Source organism: Herpailurus yagouaroundi, unplaced genomic scaffold (genome assembly GCF_014898765.1).
Source record: "Herpailurus yagouaroundi ecotype Mexico unplaced genomic scaffold, PumYag 184, whole genome shotgun sequence".
Taxonomy (NCBI): Eukaryota; Metazoa; Chordata; class Mammalia; order Carnivora; family Felidae; genus Herpailurus; species Herpailurus yagouaroundi.
Window position 1 is genome coordinate 8181538 of NW_024412415.1, and position 19491 is coordinate 8201028.

Below are 19491 nucleotides of genomic sequence, written 5' to 3' on the forward strand. Positions count from 1 at the left end.
CAGGGGCAGGAGAGAGAGAGAGAGAGAGAGAGAGAGAGAGAGAGAGAGAGAGAGAATTTTAAGCAGGCTCCATGCTTAGTGTGGAACCAGATACAGGGCTTGATCCCACAGCTCTAGATCATGACCTGAGCCGAAATCAAGAGTTGGACACTCAACCCAACTGAGCCACCCAGGCATCCCAAATTTAAAATACTTTTAAAGGGAAATGTCCTTTATGTAGTATAAAATGGAAAAAAAAATTTTTTTTAAATGCTGCTAGCTACAGCTGAACCAAGTTAACCTGGCTATATCATGTCTCAATTGTGCTCTTGCCAGTCCCTCAGTGGTCTGCTTGCTGAGCCTATAACCCATGCTCCACAAGACAACCATAGTAAGGTTCTACAAAAGTAAAACCAATCCTATCACAGGCCTCCTCTAAAATTCTTCAAGGGCTTCCACTGTTCTTGTGATAACAACCACCATCCTTCAGGAGGACAGTAAGTCCTCGCACCGCTGGTTTCTAACCACTGGTGTAACTCCTGCAGGCCTTCTTTTATGGACCTTATAGGGCCTTTGCACATGTTTCTCCCTCCATTACCTTATTAACTCCTACTCTCTAAAACCACTGCTGAAATGTCACTTCCTCAGGGAGGTCTTTCTTGACCTCCAGACCAGGTCCGTTACATGCTGTATGTGCTTGTAGCTCTATGTCCCTTTTCTTCAAAATCCTTACTACACTAGTAATTTCACATGTATTCATGTGGTTATTTGAATGTCCATCTCTGTTGAGACAATAAGCTCTGTGCAGGTAGAGAGTGGCTGTTTTTTGCCTGTTATCCCCAGAAGCTAGTATAATATCTTTATTGAATAATATGATAAGCTACTGAGCCCATGTGCTACATAAAGCAAAATATGAAAAAACAGCATTTTGGTGAATGATGTTTATCATTGCTTTATTACCTGGTTAAGCTCAGTTTACAAATGAAAAGAGAAAGATAAATTGTATATTTTCCAGTTAACTTATTGAATATTACCTATAAAATATGTATGAACCTGTATTTTACATAAGAAAAAAAGTGGCTTCTCAGTCTTTACCTAACAACTGCACATCTTTATATCAGGGCATTCACGGGACATTGTCTCCCCATCAACCTAAATTTGCAGCAAAAGAGGGTTTCAGAAATAAACATTTATGAAATTTACAAGCTAAAATAAGTTCTTAAGACAAATAGCTATAAAACCTAGACAGGGTGGGCCAGGGAGACTCAGTTGGTTAAGTGTCTGACTCTTGATTTCGGCTCAGGTCATGATATCACAGTTGTGGGAGCCAGCCCCATGCCAGGCTCTGCGTTGACAGCACAGTGTGGAACCTGCTTGGGATTCTCTGTCTCTGCTCCTCTCCCGCTCATGCTTTGCTCACTCAAAATATATAAACATTACAAAAGCTAGACAGAAGGCTCTTTAGTTTCTCATCTTCTAGAACAGGCTTCACAAATCATCTCGACAATCGGCCTAGACAAAATCCTAATAAACCACATTTCTCATCCATTCTTGAAGCCAATCTTTCTTGCGAATTGATCAAACAGCACCTGTTGTTGAAGATAACAACAAGGACTCACCCTGATACTTTAAAAAAATATATTTATTTATTAATTTATTTATTTACCGACCCTAATACTTAAACTCTGATTCTGGATCAGTTTTCTGGCTTGGGCTGGTCAGGAGTTACTTCCTTCAGAATCTTCATCAGTGAATTTAAGTGAGTATGAGTTAACATTATCTTCTCTTTCAGCTAGGAAAAAAAATAAATAGGTATCAGGGCATCTTAAGCTTAACACTCAATTTGGTGATTCTAAAAGCCATTTCAAATTTAAACTAGTGATTGGGAGTTGGCGATGTCTCAACATATTTCATAAATATGTTTCTTCTATGTCTGAAAGAACTTTATGGTACAAACTCAGAGCACAATGAGATCCTTAGATACAAAGTTCATGTGAAAAAAGACCAGCCATTGCTGAGTGTCACTGCTTCAGTCTCTCTCCTGTCTACCTCTTATCACCAGGTTTAAACTCCAAATACTGGAAAGGAAGACAAGAATAAGGTGGAGTAAGAAAGCTTACGGAGAGAAGCATCAACTAGTCTTCCTTTCCTTTCCTAGTGGCAAGAATCTAACTTTTTTCCTTTGTTTCCGGTAACAAATGCTTTTGTTTGATATTCTGCCAATGGTCTTCAAAAGTAGCCCTGTTAAGGGGCGCCTGGGTGGCGCAGTCGGTTAAGCGTCCGACTTCAGCCAGGTCACGATCTCGCGGTCCGTGGGTTCGAGCCCCGCGTCAGGCTCTGGGCTGATGGCTCAGAGCCTGGAGCCTGTTTCCGATTCTGTGTCTCCCTCTCTCTCTGCCCCTCGCCCGTTCATGCTCTGTCTCTCTCTGTCCCAAAAATAAATAAACGTTGAAAAAAAAAATTTTTTTTTTAAAAAGTAGCCCTGTTAAGAACATATGTTTGGTGTAATTAGACAATTTTCAATAGTTCTTTCACCTATGAATAGCTATATCTAGAACCAAACTTTGTGGTATTATTCAGCATAAAATATGAAATACAGAATTACGGAGGATTATCTGTTGAAGTTGGGTTAGCAAAAGTCTTATTTCTGACATAATTTGCACCATACACTAAATCTCATTTTTATCATCCAAGATACAAAAACAATCAAAATTCATCAGGAACTATGACTTAAACAAGTAACTCTAGAGCCTCTCCTTTGTTTGGGGATACCCTTGGATTGGTGAATCATTTCTCTACTGCTGCTTTCAAGATTTTTTTTTTTTGTCCACATTTTTACTATGATATGTTGGGGTATAAATAAATCTCTTCTGTGTTTATCCTACCTGGGGCTCATTGAGGTCTTGGATATGGAAATTTATGTTTTTCATCAAATTTGGGAATTTTTCAACTATTTCCTGGGACATTTTTTCTACTTCTTTCTCTTTTCTTCTGCTATTTAGTCCCTTTACCAAAGAATTTTTAGGTATGCATGTTGTTTTTTTTAGAAAATGCTATTGTACACTTAGGTAAACTACAGTTTGGTATAAGCATAACTTTTATATGCACTGGAAAACCAAAATATTAATCTGACTTGCTTTGTATTATGGTATTTGTTTTATTCTGGTGGTCTAGAACTGAACCCACAATATTTCTGAGGTATGCCTGTATTATAGTAAATATACAACCATCATGAAATTTTACCTCTGCAATCTTTTCTGGTAGAGATAAGTTGTGAATATCCATCTCAGATGCATTTACTATGGCCTTTGTTTTTAAGAGATAGCTGGATAGAAAATATATAAAGAAAATATTAGTATCATACTACAGATAAGATTATTAGTGAACCAAACTTGCCCTCTAAAATAACATGTCAGGCAAGGACCGCCTTCTTACAGATTTCCATTTCAGCATTCATAATGTGTCTTTTAGGAAAAACAAATCCTCAACTAAGAAATCAGAGAGATTGTGTGTTTTATCTCACCCCTTGCCAGCCAGGAGACAAAATAACGCCACAACAAACTAAAGACAAAAACCAGGGTCCTATGAGGAATTCTGATGAGTATAAGCTTCACAGTCCACCAGTAGATCGTGTAGCAGTTAGAAGAAAAGTAATCATATTGTGACAACACTGTTGGTTGCCTATCCAGTAGCCATTCCTAACTTGTTTTTGGCTAACAGAACCCAGATTTCATTTAGGGCAGGAGTATGCCCAATAGTAGGAGATGAATAATAACTGCTCTGAGCCAAGTGTGCAATCTTACTCTCCACTGTCACATATTTGCTCTCCTGCCTTAAGGCAATCATGGGACATAGTTTGGCCAATAATAAGGAAATTTTTGCTAAAGAGACCATTCACTGTGTTCCCATTTCCCATATCCTTTTCCTTCCAGTTGGGGATGCTATTGTCTATGAATGTAATGCTTATAACTGTCACAGCCTACAAGAAGAAAACCAGAGATGCTCACCCAGAGCTCTATTGTGGCTAAGCCACTAGAAGACTCCTGGGGTGGCCAACCACCCCCACCCTTACTTGTTAAAGCCACCATCAGTCAGGTTTAATTTTTCCTAGCAACCAAATTCATTCTGACACACAAAGACATAGATTTATTATCTTTCCAGACTCGTGCTACCTATACTTTCCTAATTTCTACTTAATCAGAAAGAATATACTGACCTTTGAGTCCCAACTCCTTATTTTAAAGAAATTACTTAAAATCCTATTATACTTTTAAAATTTACATTAAAAATTTTTGTTACTAAAAACTTAACTTCCTTGTGCAAAAACTCAATTACAGCTCACCTGGAACTACTACTTATAACTTTCTGAAGAAGACTTGAGGTTACTAATAGCACACAGTTAGAAATAACTTTTCACCCTCTTTAAACTTAGGCTTATTTGGGGTGCCTGGGTGGCTCAGTAGGTTAAGGGTCTAACTTTGGCTCAGGTCATGATCTCGCGGTCTGGGGGGTTCAAGTCCCGTGTTGGGCTCTGTGCTGACAGCTCAGAGCCTAGAGCCTGCTCCAGATTCCGTGTCTCCCTGTCTCCCTGCCCCTCCCCAACTTGTGTTCTGTCTCTCTCTCTCTCTTTCAAAAACAAATAAACATTAAAAAAAATTTTTTTAAAGAATATTTAAGAAATTAGAAAATGAAAGTAAGTTATCAATCCATCTGAAGTATATATTTTCTGTTGAAAATTTGCAGTAAAGAAAAAAAATTGCACCGAGGAACAAATAGTATACCTAATGCACATTGAACAACCTTGTGAATGAAAGATGGGCTTTATGAGTTTTATTGTTTAGTCACCCAAAACTCACCTAGAAACACCTATCTAAGCACATTAAGTGAGAAAAAGGATGGGCATCTGGGTGCTTCAGTTGGTTAAGGGTCCGATTTTGGCTCAGGTCATGAAGTTTGTGAGTTTGAGCCACAATGGGCTCCATGCTGACAGTGCAGAGCCTGCTTCAGATTCTTTCTCCCTCTCTGGCCTTCTCCCACTCATGCTGTTTCTAACTCAAAAATAAGTAAAAACATAAAAAGAGAAAAAGGAAACTTCATGTTTAATGAAAGGAAAATGAGTTTTAGTGTTAAGACAGATTAAAATCTCAGCTCCCCTCTCTGAGACCCAGTGTTCTTCTATTAAGAACTCAAGTGAGGTAAGCTTAATATCTGGCATAAACACATAAAGTAGGTCATCAATGGCTATTTTTTTAAATTACTTAATTTAAATGTTTATTTATGACAGAGAGACAGAGAGAGAGAGAAACCCAAGCAGGCTCCCTGCTGCCAGCACAGTGTCCGATGTGGGACTTGAACCCACGAACTGTGAGATCATGACCTGAGCCAAAACAGAGTCAGACACTCAACTGACTGACCCACCCATGAGCCCCAATGTTTATTTATTTTTGAGAGAGAGAAAGAATGTGCACACACAGGGGAGGGGCAGAGATAGGGAAAGAAAGAATCCCAAGCAGGTTCCTCACTGTCAGCACATAGCCTGACATGGGGCTCTATCACGAACCATGAGAACATGACCTGAGCTGAAATCAAAGTCAGACGCATAGCCGACTAAGCCACCCAGGCAACCCTCCCCCACTTTTTTTTTAAATGATCAAGAAAAGACTATAATAGATGTTTCAATTTGTTATAATAAACGAAAAAGCTTAAGTGAGGGGCACCTGGGTGGCTCAGTTGGTTAAGTGTCCGACTTCAGCTCAGGTCATGGTCTCAGGGGTTCGTGAGTTTGAGCCCCACATCAGGTTCTGTGCTGATAGCACAGAGCCTGCTTCTGATCTTCTGTCTTCCTTTCTCTGCTCCTCCCCTGAGCTTGCACACGTGTGCACTCTCTCAAAAAATAAACATTAAAAAAGTAAGCTTTAAAAAAAAAAAGTAGGGGTGCCTGGGTGGGTCAGTCAGTTGGGCGTCCAACTTCGGCTCAGGTCATGATCTCACAGCTCATGGGTTCGAGCCCCGCGTCGGGCTCTGTGCTGACAGCTCAGAGCCTGGAGCCTGCTTCGGATTCTGTGTCTCCCTCTCTCTCTGCCCCTCCCCCACTTGTGCTCTGTCTCTGTCTCTCAAAAATGAATACATGTAAAATAAATAAATAAATAAATAAATAAATAAATAAGCAAGCAAGCAAGCAAGCAAGCTTAAGTGAAAGTAGTATTAGGAAGATAAAGAAATATCCAAAGTACTACATAAGAAGGAATAATAAGTAGTGTACTTTGTCTGATTCTATGAGGCCACATGGTCAGTATTTTTTTTTTTTTTTTACCTTCCTGTGGGTATCTATCTGCATCATTCTTTTCTCCAGACAAGATTTCTCTGCATCTACATGTACAACATAGAAAATAGCTATCCTAAACCTAGAGCTTTCATTTCCCAACTTCAGCACCAGTACCATTTACAAATGACCAATGTCTCTGGGTCCTTATTTCAAATTCCTAGAGTAGAAAGCCTAATTTGCTTAGCTTAGGTGAGGTATTCATTCTTGATCCCATCACCTGGGAATGATATCTATCACACACGATAAAAATAAGGATACAAGGTCCCACTCTATGGGGAGAGAAACAGAGGCTGGGCACAAATCAGTAAGTGTCTATTACAACATTATTTTGCAAAAGCTTACGTTCCAGAAGTTTCTATAATGAAGGAATATCCTCTCATTTATTCCAAGGTATGATTAATAAGACATGGTATGATTACAAGACATCTAAAATGAGCATAACATTATGAGACTTTATTTTGGTCCCACTGCCCATCTTTTTGTGTAAACGACAATGCCTGGCTTTAGCATATTCTTTGGTACACACATTCTGTTTTTTCAGGAAGTTCTTTTAACATGTATTTGATAAAGAATATCTAAGTCTACTCACCATATCATTTTGTCACTGGAAAGGCAGAAGTGACCTCTCAAGGCAGCCAGAGCAGCATGGGTAGAATACAAATGGAAACCAATGGGAATCCCACAGGAAGTACAGAATAAAAGGTTGTAAATGCTAGAGGAAAAAATGGAATATGGGTAAGAAAAAAAATCAGAGAAGAAATATAAAATAACCAGTCTCTGGAAACTATGTCTCCTAAAAACTATGCTATAATAGGACCGAGCCTGAAGAAATGTCACATTCACAAAAGGTTAACTCAGGTTTTAATAAAACTACATCCTAGATTACAGATTCTCTTGTGGATTCTGGCCACAAAAGCAATTATGGATATATAATTGTCAGTTCAATAGAATAATTTACATTTGAAAAGCAGAAAAAGAGCTAACTAATCAGATTAATATTTAAACATATAAAACTATACATGACCAGGGGCGCCTGAGTAGCTCAGTAGGTTAAGCCTCTGACTCTTGATTTCAGCTCAGGTCATGATAGGATCTCAGGAGCCTCGGGCTCTGTGCTGACAGAGGAGAGCTTGATTGGGATTCTCTCTCTCTCTCAAAAATAAATAAACAAAAAACCCCACAAACTACACATAACCATACAAATTAGCTACCATCAAACCAATTTCCAGTATAAGGAAAATAATTAAATTGATTGGGGCTTACTAAACAATTAATAGAACTCAAATCAAGAATTTTCTTATGCAGATATAACAAAAAATTAACTTAAAAATACCCAGACAAAATGCCAATAGAGCGGGGCGGGGGAGAAATCCTATTACCCTAGCCAAGGCATCTATTTTTTTTTCTTTTTTTTTTATCCTCTGAAAGATTACTGGATGAGGAAACAGTTATACCACTTGGGTAAGTCATTAACCATATTTGCTGGTGTGTAAGACATATTCAAATAATACAAAGAAATGTTTTAAGAAAAAACTAAGTGTGTTTCATCATGCATGTACTGAAAACAATTTTTTTTAAAATTTTTTACTTATTGGGGTTCCTAGGTGGTTCAGTCAGTTAAGCGTCCAACTTTTGATTTCAGCTCAGGTCATGATCTCAGGGTCATGGGCTCGAGTTTCATGTTGGGCTCCACACTGGGCACAGAGCCTGCTTAACATTCTTTCCCTCTCCCTCTACTGCGTGTGTTTTCTCTCTCAGTCTAAAATTGATTTATTTAAGTAGTCTCTACCCCCCAATATGGGGCTTGAACTCACCACCCCAAGAGCAAGAGTCACAAGCTCTTCCAACTGAGCCAGCCAGGCACCCCTTGAAAATAATTTTAAAGTAGCTTGATACAGGAAAAAATTATTTTTGTAAACATAATATATTATGCAGTAAAACTGCATTAATAGAGTATAAAAATCACTTGACTAAAAAAAATTCCTGTCAACGGACACTAAAAAAAATAAACGTAATATCCCAAATTCATTGGTAAATTAAGTCCCATACCACACATGTAGTACTGTATATTTGTGAGTATAGTAACCAAAAAGCAAGCCATGAAATAAAGTTGCATCAGGGCACATGGGTGCCTCAGTCGGTGAAGCATCCAACTCTTGATATTCAGCTCAGGTCATGATCTCACAGTTCATGAGTTTGAGCCCCACATTGGGCTCTGCGCTGGCAGTGCAGAGTCTGCTTGGGATTCTCTCTGTCCCTCTCCCACTTTCTCCCTCTCTCTCAAAATAAATAAATAAACTTAAAAAAAAAAAGAAAGAAAGTTGCATTAATTTAAATTAATTCCTATGCAGGAATTAATGGTATCAGACAAATCACAGTACCTATAGAAAAATGTCTCAGAGAAACTAATATATGGGACAGAGCAAAATGTGAAAAAATTCCCAAAATATGCTTGTGTGTGCAATATAACATATTTCATTGAATATTAGTCTGCTAATGGCTCAAGTCCTTCAAAATGAAGGTATGCATTACCACACCAAAGAACTATGACCAGCTGAGTGCTTGCTGAAGGCAAGGGGATATATATGGGTAGTGGAAGAAGTTAGTTATAAATATCAGCTATGACCTAGTAACCAGTTACAGAGATGAGGACTGTGATTGTCATGAGTATGTCTGTGTTTTTGCATGTTTATCTCTTTTCTTCTCTCTTATTCCCTTACTGTGTAACATAAGATCATACTATTATATCATACTATATCAAACTATTTATTATTAATTTTACTTTACAGTATAAATTATGAGATATCAAGGAGAAATGTAAACATCACTCAAGGACTTTATTTCCTCTTCCAGAGAAGGGATTAGTATGTTTTCAGTTGTATGCAGGACAGTTGTAACATGTTAGAATTATGACCTTGGTATTGTCTTTATTTGCAGTCTCGTATGGTTTTAGGAAATGCGTGTGGCTGCCAAGTTAACAAGTGATAGTTACATTTTATGTGTCCACTTAACTAGGTCATATGGTGCCCAGTTAGGTCAAATACTCTGAACGTGTTTGTGAGAGTGTTTTTGAATGAGATTAACATTTGAATCAGTAGACTGATTTGGGATGGCCCTCATCTCATCAGCTGAAGGTCTGATGAATTAGAACAAAAAGGCTAACCCTTTCAGGAATAAGGGGAAACTCCTCTTGTCTGACTGATTTAAGCTGGAACATTGGTTTTTTCCTTAGCCTTTGGACTTGAACTGAAAAGTAGGCTCTTCTTCTGTCCAGACCCTTCTGGCTTTTGGACTGGAAGTTACACCTTTGGCTTTCCTGGTTCTCAGGCTTGTGGACTTGGACTAGATCTAAACCACTGGCTCTCCTGTGTCTCCAGTTTGCCAACTACAGCTCTTGGGAATTCTCACCCTCCATAATCACAGGAACCATTTCCTGATAATAAATCTCTTCCTACCAAGTCCCATGGCTCTCCTTATTCTAAAAGTATACAAACACATGGGAATTTCCCTCCAGTGTTTTCTAAACCATCTACATCAGTACTGCCCAAAAGGGACATAATGTGAGGCACATAAGTAATGTAAAATTTTCTATTAGTCTTGTTAAATTCAGGGGAACAGGTGAAATTAGCCTTAATACATTTTATGCTACCCAATATATCAAAAATATCATTTCAACATGTCATATTTTTAAACTATTAATTTTTTTGTATTAAGTCTTCAAAATCTAGTGTATATATGCACTCATAGCATTTCTCAATTCAGGATGGCCACATTGTAATGGTCACAGTACTGGATACCATGTGCCTAGATGCCTTCTCCTACTTTAAGAAGATATTTGGAGAACATCTGCTTCTGGCCCCAAATGACCCAATTCCAAGCAAGCCACCACTCTTTTCCTACCTGTTCCCTTTAGGTGGGAAGAGGACACTCTGGTAAGTATCTTTCAATTGGGAAAAGGGAGCTGCAAAGCTCTTTCCAATTACTGGGTAAAGTAACAATTCCCGTACTTTAACCCAAAAACTGAACCAAACTGTGGTCAGAATGAACTGTCTTGCCGTTAAAGCCAACATTCAAAATTGAGGAGCCTTCTAATAATAAATTATCTGAGTACTTTGTTTTCACTTGTAGATCACAGCAGAGACTGGATGCAAAGTTTACCCTGCAGTATTCAAGTACATAACATTCAACTTGTGTTTTTCCCCAGGTTCCCAGGTTACAGAAGAATTAGTCCTGCCATGGCTTATTACGAACTGCAGATTAAATACAAATTTAAAAGTTTTACTTATCTCAAAGGATTGTAGTTTATAGTGATTCTCGCTACACACCAAAAGGTACTTTTCTCCCTTTTTCCCTACTGGACATTACTTTCTTAGCCTCACTTCCCTTGCACAAACCACTAGGGAGATGTGGCCCTCAGAAAGATGTTAAAATGTGCACACAACTACAACCAACTTTTCCATTTCACTGACAAGTTCCTCCAAGTCTCAAACAGGTAAAAGGAACATCCCTCAAATACACTGTATGGATAGAATAAACTTTTCTTGTTCCTTTGTGCACGTCGGTTCCCCGCTTCTCCGTGTTATTAATATAGGGGCTAGAAACCAAAGGAGAACTCTCAGTACATACCTGCCTTTGAGCGAACCTTCAATGCCAACTAGGAAGGGAGTTTCCAAAACCACGTTGTTTGTGACTCCTGGGTAAATAAATAAAGGTCAGAATGAATACCTGTGAAGCCTTGAAAAGGAAAACCTACCCGCTACAAACAGATTCACCATGGCCACAAAAAACATGAAAAGTTGCCCCCCACTCTTGGCAAAGGCGTTAATTTCCTTACAAATCTTCACCCCATTTTCTTCACCACCCTGCTCTCAACCATCCCGTGACAAAGCGGGTACACCCTCTCCGCCTTCCTCCTGTCTTCTTCAGACTCCGTCCCCACTCACTGGAGAATACCACGGTCCCGAGGGACGGCGACAGGTCCCAGGCGAGGTGCACAGAGTCAGCGAGTACTGCATGGCACTGTGCACACTGGAACACGGCGCACCTCTCGGGCTGCAGCCATGACGGCAGCTGCGGTCTGCATGGCTGTTCCTCCGCCCCCAAGCCTGCGGGGCCAAGCGGCGAGGACCCGTTCACCACCTGCGTGTCCCACTCCATAGAAGTTGTACAAGAGAGTTCCTCAGTTGAATTCTTGGCGCCATCACAAACGTTACCCTGCGACAGCATCGCATAAAGTGAGTGACAACGCCGCCTCGGCCGAGCGGCCATCTTTCTGCAGCCCCCGCCTCAGCTTCGAACAGACACTTGACCACGCCCACACACTGTTCCTGTATCCTCATTGGACACCGTGAGCCGAGGCTTTGCCCTGCGCACGCTTTCTGGACACGCCCTTCGGCGCCAAAGTGGTAATGAGGGGTGGGGGAAAATCGCAGGCCTCCTGGGAGGGGAATCTTCGTTTCTATTGGTCAACGCCAGGAGACCCCGCCTTCAAGACATTTTTAACCAATAGAAGTACAGCATTTTCAATTTAAACTCTCTATAAAGTTCGGTTTTGTCAACGCTCAAAGTGGCGCCAGAGCTTTGAACGGCGCTGTTTAGTTTAGAGTGTCCGTGCTATCCAGGTCGCTTGGATGCAGCTCGACATGACTGTACCCTCCTTTGAGGAGCTGGACACCTTCAAATACAGCGACCTGCAGAATTTGGCCAAGAGTCTGGGCCTCCGGGCTAACCTGAGGGTACGTAGCAAGTAACCCGCGGGGCAGGTTGAGCGTTCTCGGAGAGGTGGTGGGAACAGACCGAACGGGAACCTCGGGGAATGAGGCAGCTGTCCCTCCAGCTGGGCAAACGGAGAGGGAGCCATAGTCTTCACCTTATTTTGAGGCTGACTTTTCTGGGGGCTCACATAGGCCTTGACTTCGCAAGCGTTTGTTTGTTTTGGTTTTATTGGACGTACTCTGGAATTTTGTCTCCGAGGCTGTGAAATGTTGAGGGGGAACTGTGCGGATTCATTTTGGGAGTGGGGTTTATATATTCTTCGGTGGAGTTTTCACACAAAATTCTTAGGGTACTCGAGATTTGTTCTGCAGGGTGTGGGTGTGGTATTTACAGAGTGAATGCCTAAATTAGGTATTACAAATGCTTTTAAGTGATTAAAACAAAATAATTAGTGCCCAGGTACTTGTTGGGGCTTAATTAAATAAAGGAGTGTCTTTGGAGATATTTCTGAGCTTTAGTCTTTAATGGCTCCCCAATACTATTTCATAAAGCCTTAATTCTTTACCTTAAATCCCATCAGCTTTCTGCATTCTAGCTGGAATCTTATCCAAGACAGCATCCAAACTGTACTGGTCTCTGAACACCTGACACCTTTGTCCATCTTTCTGTCTTTGCTAATTTTGATCCTTTGGCCCCATATCCCCTTGTCTTTCCCTCTTCTTTATTTGCATTAATAACTTTCAAATGCTCTTCAGAGTCCATCAGAAATATCACTGACTTGGCACTTCGTCTCCTCCTCTTCAGTTCCTTGGCCATAGGTCCACTACCCCAGTAATTCCAGGAACTCTGTGTGCTTTTAACGCAGTTTAATTTCAAGTACTCTCTTTGAGCACTTTTAGGCTTTCACCTCTGGTTATTTGTGTATTAAATTATCTTCACTAAAAGTTAAATTCCTTGAACAAGAATCTCATCCATGTTCCTTGGAAGTCTTACAACACTAAGCACAGTGCATTTTATATAGGAGATGCTGAATAATTATTTTCAATCACTTCTTGGCAGTGCTAGATTAATGCCCTAGAGGGTGGCAAGAGAGTTACAGTGGAGGCTTGCTGAGTTCAGAGCTCTGGATGACATTAAGGCCCCACAACCATTTGGATCTCTAAAGAGCTATTCCAAGAGAGATAGATTCCTAAAAGCCTCACCTGTAGTCTCTTGAGGCACCTAATCTGCATTAGCTGATTAGTCACCTGTTTTTATAGAGTGGCATAATAAAGTATTTCAGGCCACCACAGACCCCATTGCCTTTCTAGCACACAGTATCTGGCACATAGTAGGTATCAATAAATAGATTTTTTAAATTTTTTAAAATGTTTATTTTTGAGAGAGCGAGAGCACAATCAGGGGTGGGAGGTGGGGCAGAGAGAGAAAAGAGAATCCCAAGCAGGCTCTGCACTGTCAGCACAAAGCCACATTTGGGGCTCAAGCCCACAAACTGTGAGATCACAACCTGAGCAAAAGTCACACACTCAACCGACTGAGCCACCAGGCACCCTAAAATTTTAATTTATTTTTTATTTTAGACAGCAAGCAGGGGAGAGGGGCAGAGGGACAGAGAAAGAACCTTAAGCAGGCTCCATGGTCAGCACGGAGCTGGATGTGGAGCTCAATCCCATGACCCTGGGATCATGACCTGAGCCGAAATCAAGATTCAGATGTTCAACTGACCCAACCACCCAGGCACCCCTCAATAAATATTTCTTGAGAGGTACTGTTTCCCCAAAGTTGACCACACACTACTTGATTATAACCAACTATAAAAAGAGACTTTTGAGACAGTTGACGAAAATTAAACTTGGACTAGGTATTAAGATATTGTTAATTTTTTGGAGTATTATGGTATTGTTATGTTCCCCCCTCTTTTTTTTTTTTAATTTTTTTTTAACATTTATTTATTTTTGAGACAGAGAGAGCATGAACGGGGGAGGGTCAGAGAGAGGGAGACACAGAATCTGAAACAGGATCCAGGCTCTGAGCTGTCAGTACAGAGCCCAACGCGGGGCTCGAACTCATGGACCGCGAGGTCATGACCTGAGCCGAAGTCGGCCGCTTAACCGACTGAGCCACCCAGGCGCGCCCCCCCCCCTTTTTTTTTTAAGGCCTTCTCTCTTGTAATACATGCCAAGTACTTACAGGTGAAATGTTATGACACCTGGGATTTGCTATAAATATTCTAGGACAAAGAGAGGGTAATAAGATGAAGTAAGAACAACAGAATGTTGATAATTGTTGAAACTGGGTGATAGATACATGGGAGTTCATTAGACTATGCTCTCAACTTTATATGTGATTGTAACTTCTTATAACTAAAATGTTTTAAATTATTTACAATTTGTACAGCCTAGGAGCTTGTTAAATCAGTTGGCTTTTTAAGTTCAGAGTATATAAGCAAAATATGAACAAATTGCTCTAAGCAGTGATCAAGATTAGATGATCATTTTGATGATTTAAAAAACTTTTTTAATGTTTATTTAGAAAGAGACTGTGTGTTCAAACAGGGGAAGGGCGGAGTGAGAGAGAGAGAGAGAGAGAGAGAGAGAGAGAGAGAGAGAATGAATATCCCAAGCAGGCTCTGCACTGTCAGCGCAGAGCCAGACAAGGGGCTCGATCCCATGAACCTTGAGATCATGACCTGAGCTGAAATCAAGAGTCAGATGCTTACCCAAGTGAGTCACCCAGGCAGCCCTTTTTTGATTATTTTAAAACACTAAACAGAATAAGATTTAAATAAATTCCATCAGAATGGTAACATTCAAAATAAATTTAGAAGGAAAAATCTTAGCCCTTTTTTTGTGGTTTACCATTGAGAGTAGTGTCTCAATGAAGGAGTCAGTTACTGGTATTTACTGTGTGGGCACTGGTCCTTCTCACTCCTGCCCTGGCTTTCCTGCTCACAAACAAGCCTAGATTACAAAGACTGGCGCCATCTGCATTCTCTTGTAGCTCCCCTTCATCTCCTGCCCAAATTCCAAGCCTGATTAAACCTGGCTAGGTGCTTAATCTTTGTACCTAACCAGCCGACCCTGCCTGGAGAAAATCCCCTGACTTTGCTGACTGAACTTAAATTTATGACCATAAATCATAAAATGAGCATTTGATTCCCCTATACTCCCTTGGTAGTCATTAACTTCTCTATTTTTGAGGACCATTATTTCATATCCTCTCACCTCAAATTGGCTCCCTTCCCTCACTTGACTTTTCCTCATAGGTCATGGAAAAATAGACACAATCAGCTAAGAATTACCTCCTCTTTCCAGTATCAAACTATCCAGCCATCCCGCGCCTGTCCCCAATCCCCAAGAACTCTGCCTTTGTGTGAGGGCAGCCTTGCCATTTGTGCTGTGGATCCTGTTCCCTCTTCCAGGGCTATGTGCCTGCAGTTAGCTCCTCTCTCCTATATCAGTTTCTTCCACTCTGGTTGCTCATTTCGATGATATATGCAATCAGGTCTTAATATCCCCCATCTTAAAATAAAACAAAGCTCTCTCATGAGCCCTTGTCCTTCATTTGCTGCCTGATTTCTCTGTTCTGTTTCACTGTAATTGCTGTTACCAAGGCCACCATGCTCTGCACCTTACCAAGCATACAGTTCATCTCTATCTTCCTCTGCTGTTTGGCAGGATCTAATGTTCCTTTTTCCTTAAACCACTTCTTTTGTAGGCTTATTTGATGTTAAGTTTTTTCCTATCTTACCAGCACTTCCTTCTAGCCTTCTCTCTTGCTTCTTCCTCTGCTAAATTTCTAAACGCAGAGTGCCCCAGAGTTGTGTCTTTTCTCTAACTATGCTTTCCCCCAGGTGACCTTATCCACTATCATAACTTTAAATTCATATTGAACTGATGACTCCATATCTCTGGTTGGACCTCTCTCCTGAGGTGCTGACTCCTATCTTTAAGTGCATCTTAAACAGCATGGCCACTTCAAAACAATTAAGATCTCTTCCCAGTCTCAGTACATGATTGAGACCCACATTAGAACACTCTTTTAATATACATCCAAATTAGTTAGCATATAGTGCAACAATGATTTCAGGAGTAATTCCCTAATGCCCCCTACCCTTTTAGCCCATCCCTCCTCCCACAACCCTTCCAATAACCCTCTGTTTGCCTCCATATTTAAGAGTCTTTTATGTTTTGTCCCCCTACCTGTTTTTATATTAATTTTGCTTCCCTTCCCTTATGTTCATCTGTTCTGTATCTTAAAGTCCTCATAGGAGTGAAGTCATATGATATTTGTCTTTCTCTGACTAATTTTGCTTAGCATAATACCCTCCAGTTCCATCCATGTTGTTGGAAATTGCAAGATTTCATTCCTTTCCGTTGCCGAGTAATACTCCATTGTGTGTGTGTGTATGATATATATTTACATATGTTTATATAAATATATATACTTTATATATAAAATAAATAAATAATTTATATATATAAATATATACAAATCATTTATATATAAATATTACATATTTATATATAATTTTTATATACACATTTATATATTTTATATATATTTATATATTATATATATATATATGCCACATCTTCTTTATCCATTCATCCATCGATGAACATTTGGGCTCTTTCCATACTTTGGCTATTGTCGATAGGGCTGCTATAAACATTAGGGTGCATGTGTCCCTTTGAAACAGCATACCTGTATCCCTTGGATAAATACTTAGTAGTACAATTGCTGGGTCATAGGGTAGTTCTATTTTTAATTTTTCGGGGAACTTCCATACTGTTTTCCAGAGTGGCTGCACCAGTTTGCATTCCCTCCAGCAGTGCAAAAGAGATCCTCTTTCTCCTCATCCTCACCAACATGTGTTGTTGCCTGAGTTGTTAATGCTAGCCATTCTGACTGGTGTGAGGTGGTATCTCATTGTGGTTTTGATTTGTATTTCCCTGATGATGAGTGATGTTGAGCATTTTTTCCATGTGTCGGTTGGCCATCTGGATGTCTTCTTTGGAGAAGTGTCTATTCATGTATTTTGCCCATTTCTTCACTTGATTATTTGTTTTTTGGGTGTTGAGTTGGTAAGTTCTTGATAGATTTTGGATACTAACCCTTTATCTGATATTGCAAATATCTTCTCCCATTTTGTTGGTTGCCTTTTAGTTTTGATGATTGTTTCCTTTGCTGTGCAGAAGCTTTTTATTTTGATGAGGTCCCAACAGTTCATTTTTGCTTTTAATTCCTTTGCCTTTGGAGATGTGTCAAGTAAGAAATTGCTGCGGCTGAGGACAGAGAGGTTTTGCCTGCTTTCTCCTCAAGGATTTTGAAGGCTTCCTGTCTTGCATTTAGGTCTTTCATCCATTTTGAGTTTATTTTTGTGTATGGTGTAAGAAAGTGGTCCAGGTTCATTCTTCTGCATGTCACTGTTCCGTTTTCCCAGCACCACTTGCTGAAGAGACTGTCTTGATTCCATTGGATATTCTTACCTGCTTTGTCAAAGATGAGTTGGCCATATGTTTGTGGGTCCATTTCTGGGTTCTCTATTCTGTTCCATCAATCTGAATGTCTGTTTTTGTGCCAGTATCATACTGTCTTGATGATTACAGCTTTGTAGTATAGCTTGAAGTCTGGGATTGTGATGCCTCCTGCTTTGGTTTTCTTTTTCAAGATTTCTTTGGCTATTTGGGGTCTTTTCTGGTTCCATACAAATTTTAGGATCATTTGTTCTAGCTCTGTGAAGAATGATGGTGTTATTTTGATAGAGATTGCACTGAATATGTAGATTGCTTTGGGTAGTATTGACATTTTAACAATATTTGTTCTTCCTATCCAGGAGCATGGAATCTTTTTCCATTTATTTGTGTCATCTTCAATTTCTTTCATAAACCTTCTGTAGTTTTCAGTGTATAGATTTTTCACCTGTTTGGTTAGACTTATTCCTAGGTATTTTATGGTTTTGGGGGCAATTGTAAATGGGATCATTTCCTTGATTTCCCTTTCTGTTGCTTCATTGTTGGTGTATAGGAATGCAAGTGATTTCTGTGCATTGATTTTATATCCTGCAACTTTGCCGAATTCATGAATCAGTTCTAGCTGTTTTTTGGTGGAATCTTTTGGGTTTTCCATAGAGTATCATGTAATTTGCAAAGAGTGAAAGTTTGACCTCCTCCTTGCTGATTTGGATGCTTTTTATTTCTTTGTGATGTCTGATTGCAGAGGCTAAGACTTCCAATACTATGTTGAATAACAGTGGCGAGAGTGGGCATCTCTGTTTTGTTCCTGACCTTAGGGGGAAAGCTCTCAGTTTTTCCCCTTGGAGGATGATATTAGCTCTGGGTCGTTCATATATGGCTTTTATGATCTCAAGGTATGATCCTTCTATCCCTACTTTCTTGAGGGTGTTTATCAAGAAAGGATGCTGTATTTTGTCAAATGCTTTCTCTGCATCTATTGAGAGGATTATATGGTTCTTGTCCTTTTATTGATGTGATGAATCACATTGTTTTGCGGATATTGAACAAGCCCTGCATCCCAGGAATAAATCCCATTTGATCGTAGTGAATAATTTTTTTAATGTATTGTTGGATCTGGTTGGCTAATATCATGTTGAGGATTTTGCATCCATGTTCATCAGGGAAATGGATCTATAGTTCTCCTTTTTAGTGGGGTCTCACATTAGAACACTCTTGATTCTTCTCTTCATGATCCACATCCATCCTCGTAGCCTCTTCCTCCCAATTACTCCTGAAATCTGACATCTGGACACCATCTCCAGTGTTGCAGACCTGGGCCACACACCCTCTTCCCTTGACCACTGCCTCAGCCTGCTGCTTTCCCACCTGTACTCTTGACTCACTTGGTAATCAAGGTGATTGACTTCCTTCACACCTAAAATAAAATCCAGACTCCTGCAAATGTAAGGTGACATACTTGGTTTGATCCTGATTTGGAGGGAAATGTTTAAAAAAGAAAACAGCTGGGGCACCTGGGTGGCTCAGGAGTCAGTTGAGTGTCTGACTCTTTGGCTCAGGTCATGATCCTAGGGTCATGAGATCGAGCCCCATGTGGGGCCCTGTGCTGAGCATGGAGCCTCCTTGAAATTCTCTCTTGCCTTCTGCTCTTCTTCCCCATTTGAGCTCTCTTTCTCTTGAAATGAAATTTTAGGGGCGCCTGGGTGGCTCATTCGGTTAAGCGTCCGACTTGGGCTCAGGTCATGATCTCAGTTCATGAGTTTGAGCTCTGCATTGGGCTCTCTGCTCACAGCTCAGAGCCTGGAGCCTGCTTTGCATTCTGTGTCTCCCTCTCTCTCTGCCCCTTCCTTACTCACACTCTGTCTCTCAAAAGTAAATAAACGTTGGGGGAAAAATTTTTTTTAAATGAAATTTTAAGAAAGTCTGTTTCCCCACTGGTCCATCAGTAGAGGTTTCTGGGAAGCGGGGACCTTGTCTGTCCAATTTACCACTCTC

The 19491-nt window shown here is 40.2% G+C and overlaps 2 protein-coding genes across 5 annotated transcripts in view; one reads left to right on the forward strand and one right to left on the reverse strand.

Moving 5' to 3' along the window:
• Window positions 1-1600: 1600 nt before the first annotated feature.
• On the reverse strand, window positions 1601-11597 carry OIP5 (Opa interacting protein 5). Its single transcript, XM_040492338.1, has 5 exons — window positions 11248-11597; window positions 10931-10997; window positions 6894-7016; window positions 3223-3304; window positions 1601-1771 (listed from the first exon to the last, which is right to left on the reverse strand). The coding sequence occupies exons 1-5, from the start codon at window positions 11570-11572 to the stop codon at window positions 1676-1678; spliced, it is 693 nt and encodes a 230-aa protein (XP_040348272.1). The 5' UTR covers window positions 11573-11597; the 3' UTR covers window positions 1601-1675.
• Window positions 11598-11681: 84 nt separating this feature from the next.
• The window catches only part of NUSAP1 (nucleolar and spindle associated protein 1), a 41662-nt gene continuing 33852 nt past the window's right edge, over window positions 11682-19491 (forward strand). For all 4 annotated transcript variants that reach the window (XM_040492331.1, XM_040492332.1, XM_040492333.1 and 1 more), the window contains exon 1: window positions 11682-12039. In XM_040492331.1, the coding sequence (XP_040348265.1) occupies window positions 11935-12039 (105 nt within the window). In that variant the 5' untranslated portion in view covers window positions 11682-11934. The remainder of the gene's footprint in view (window positions 12040-19491) is intronic.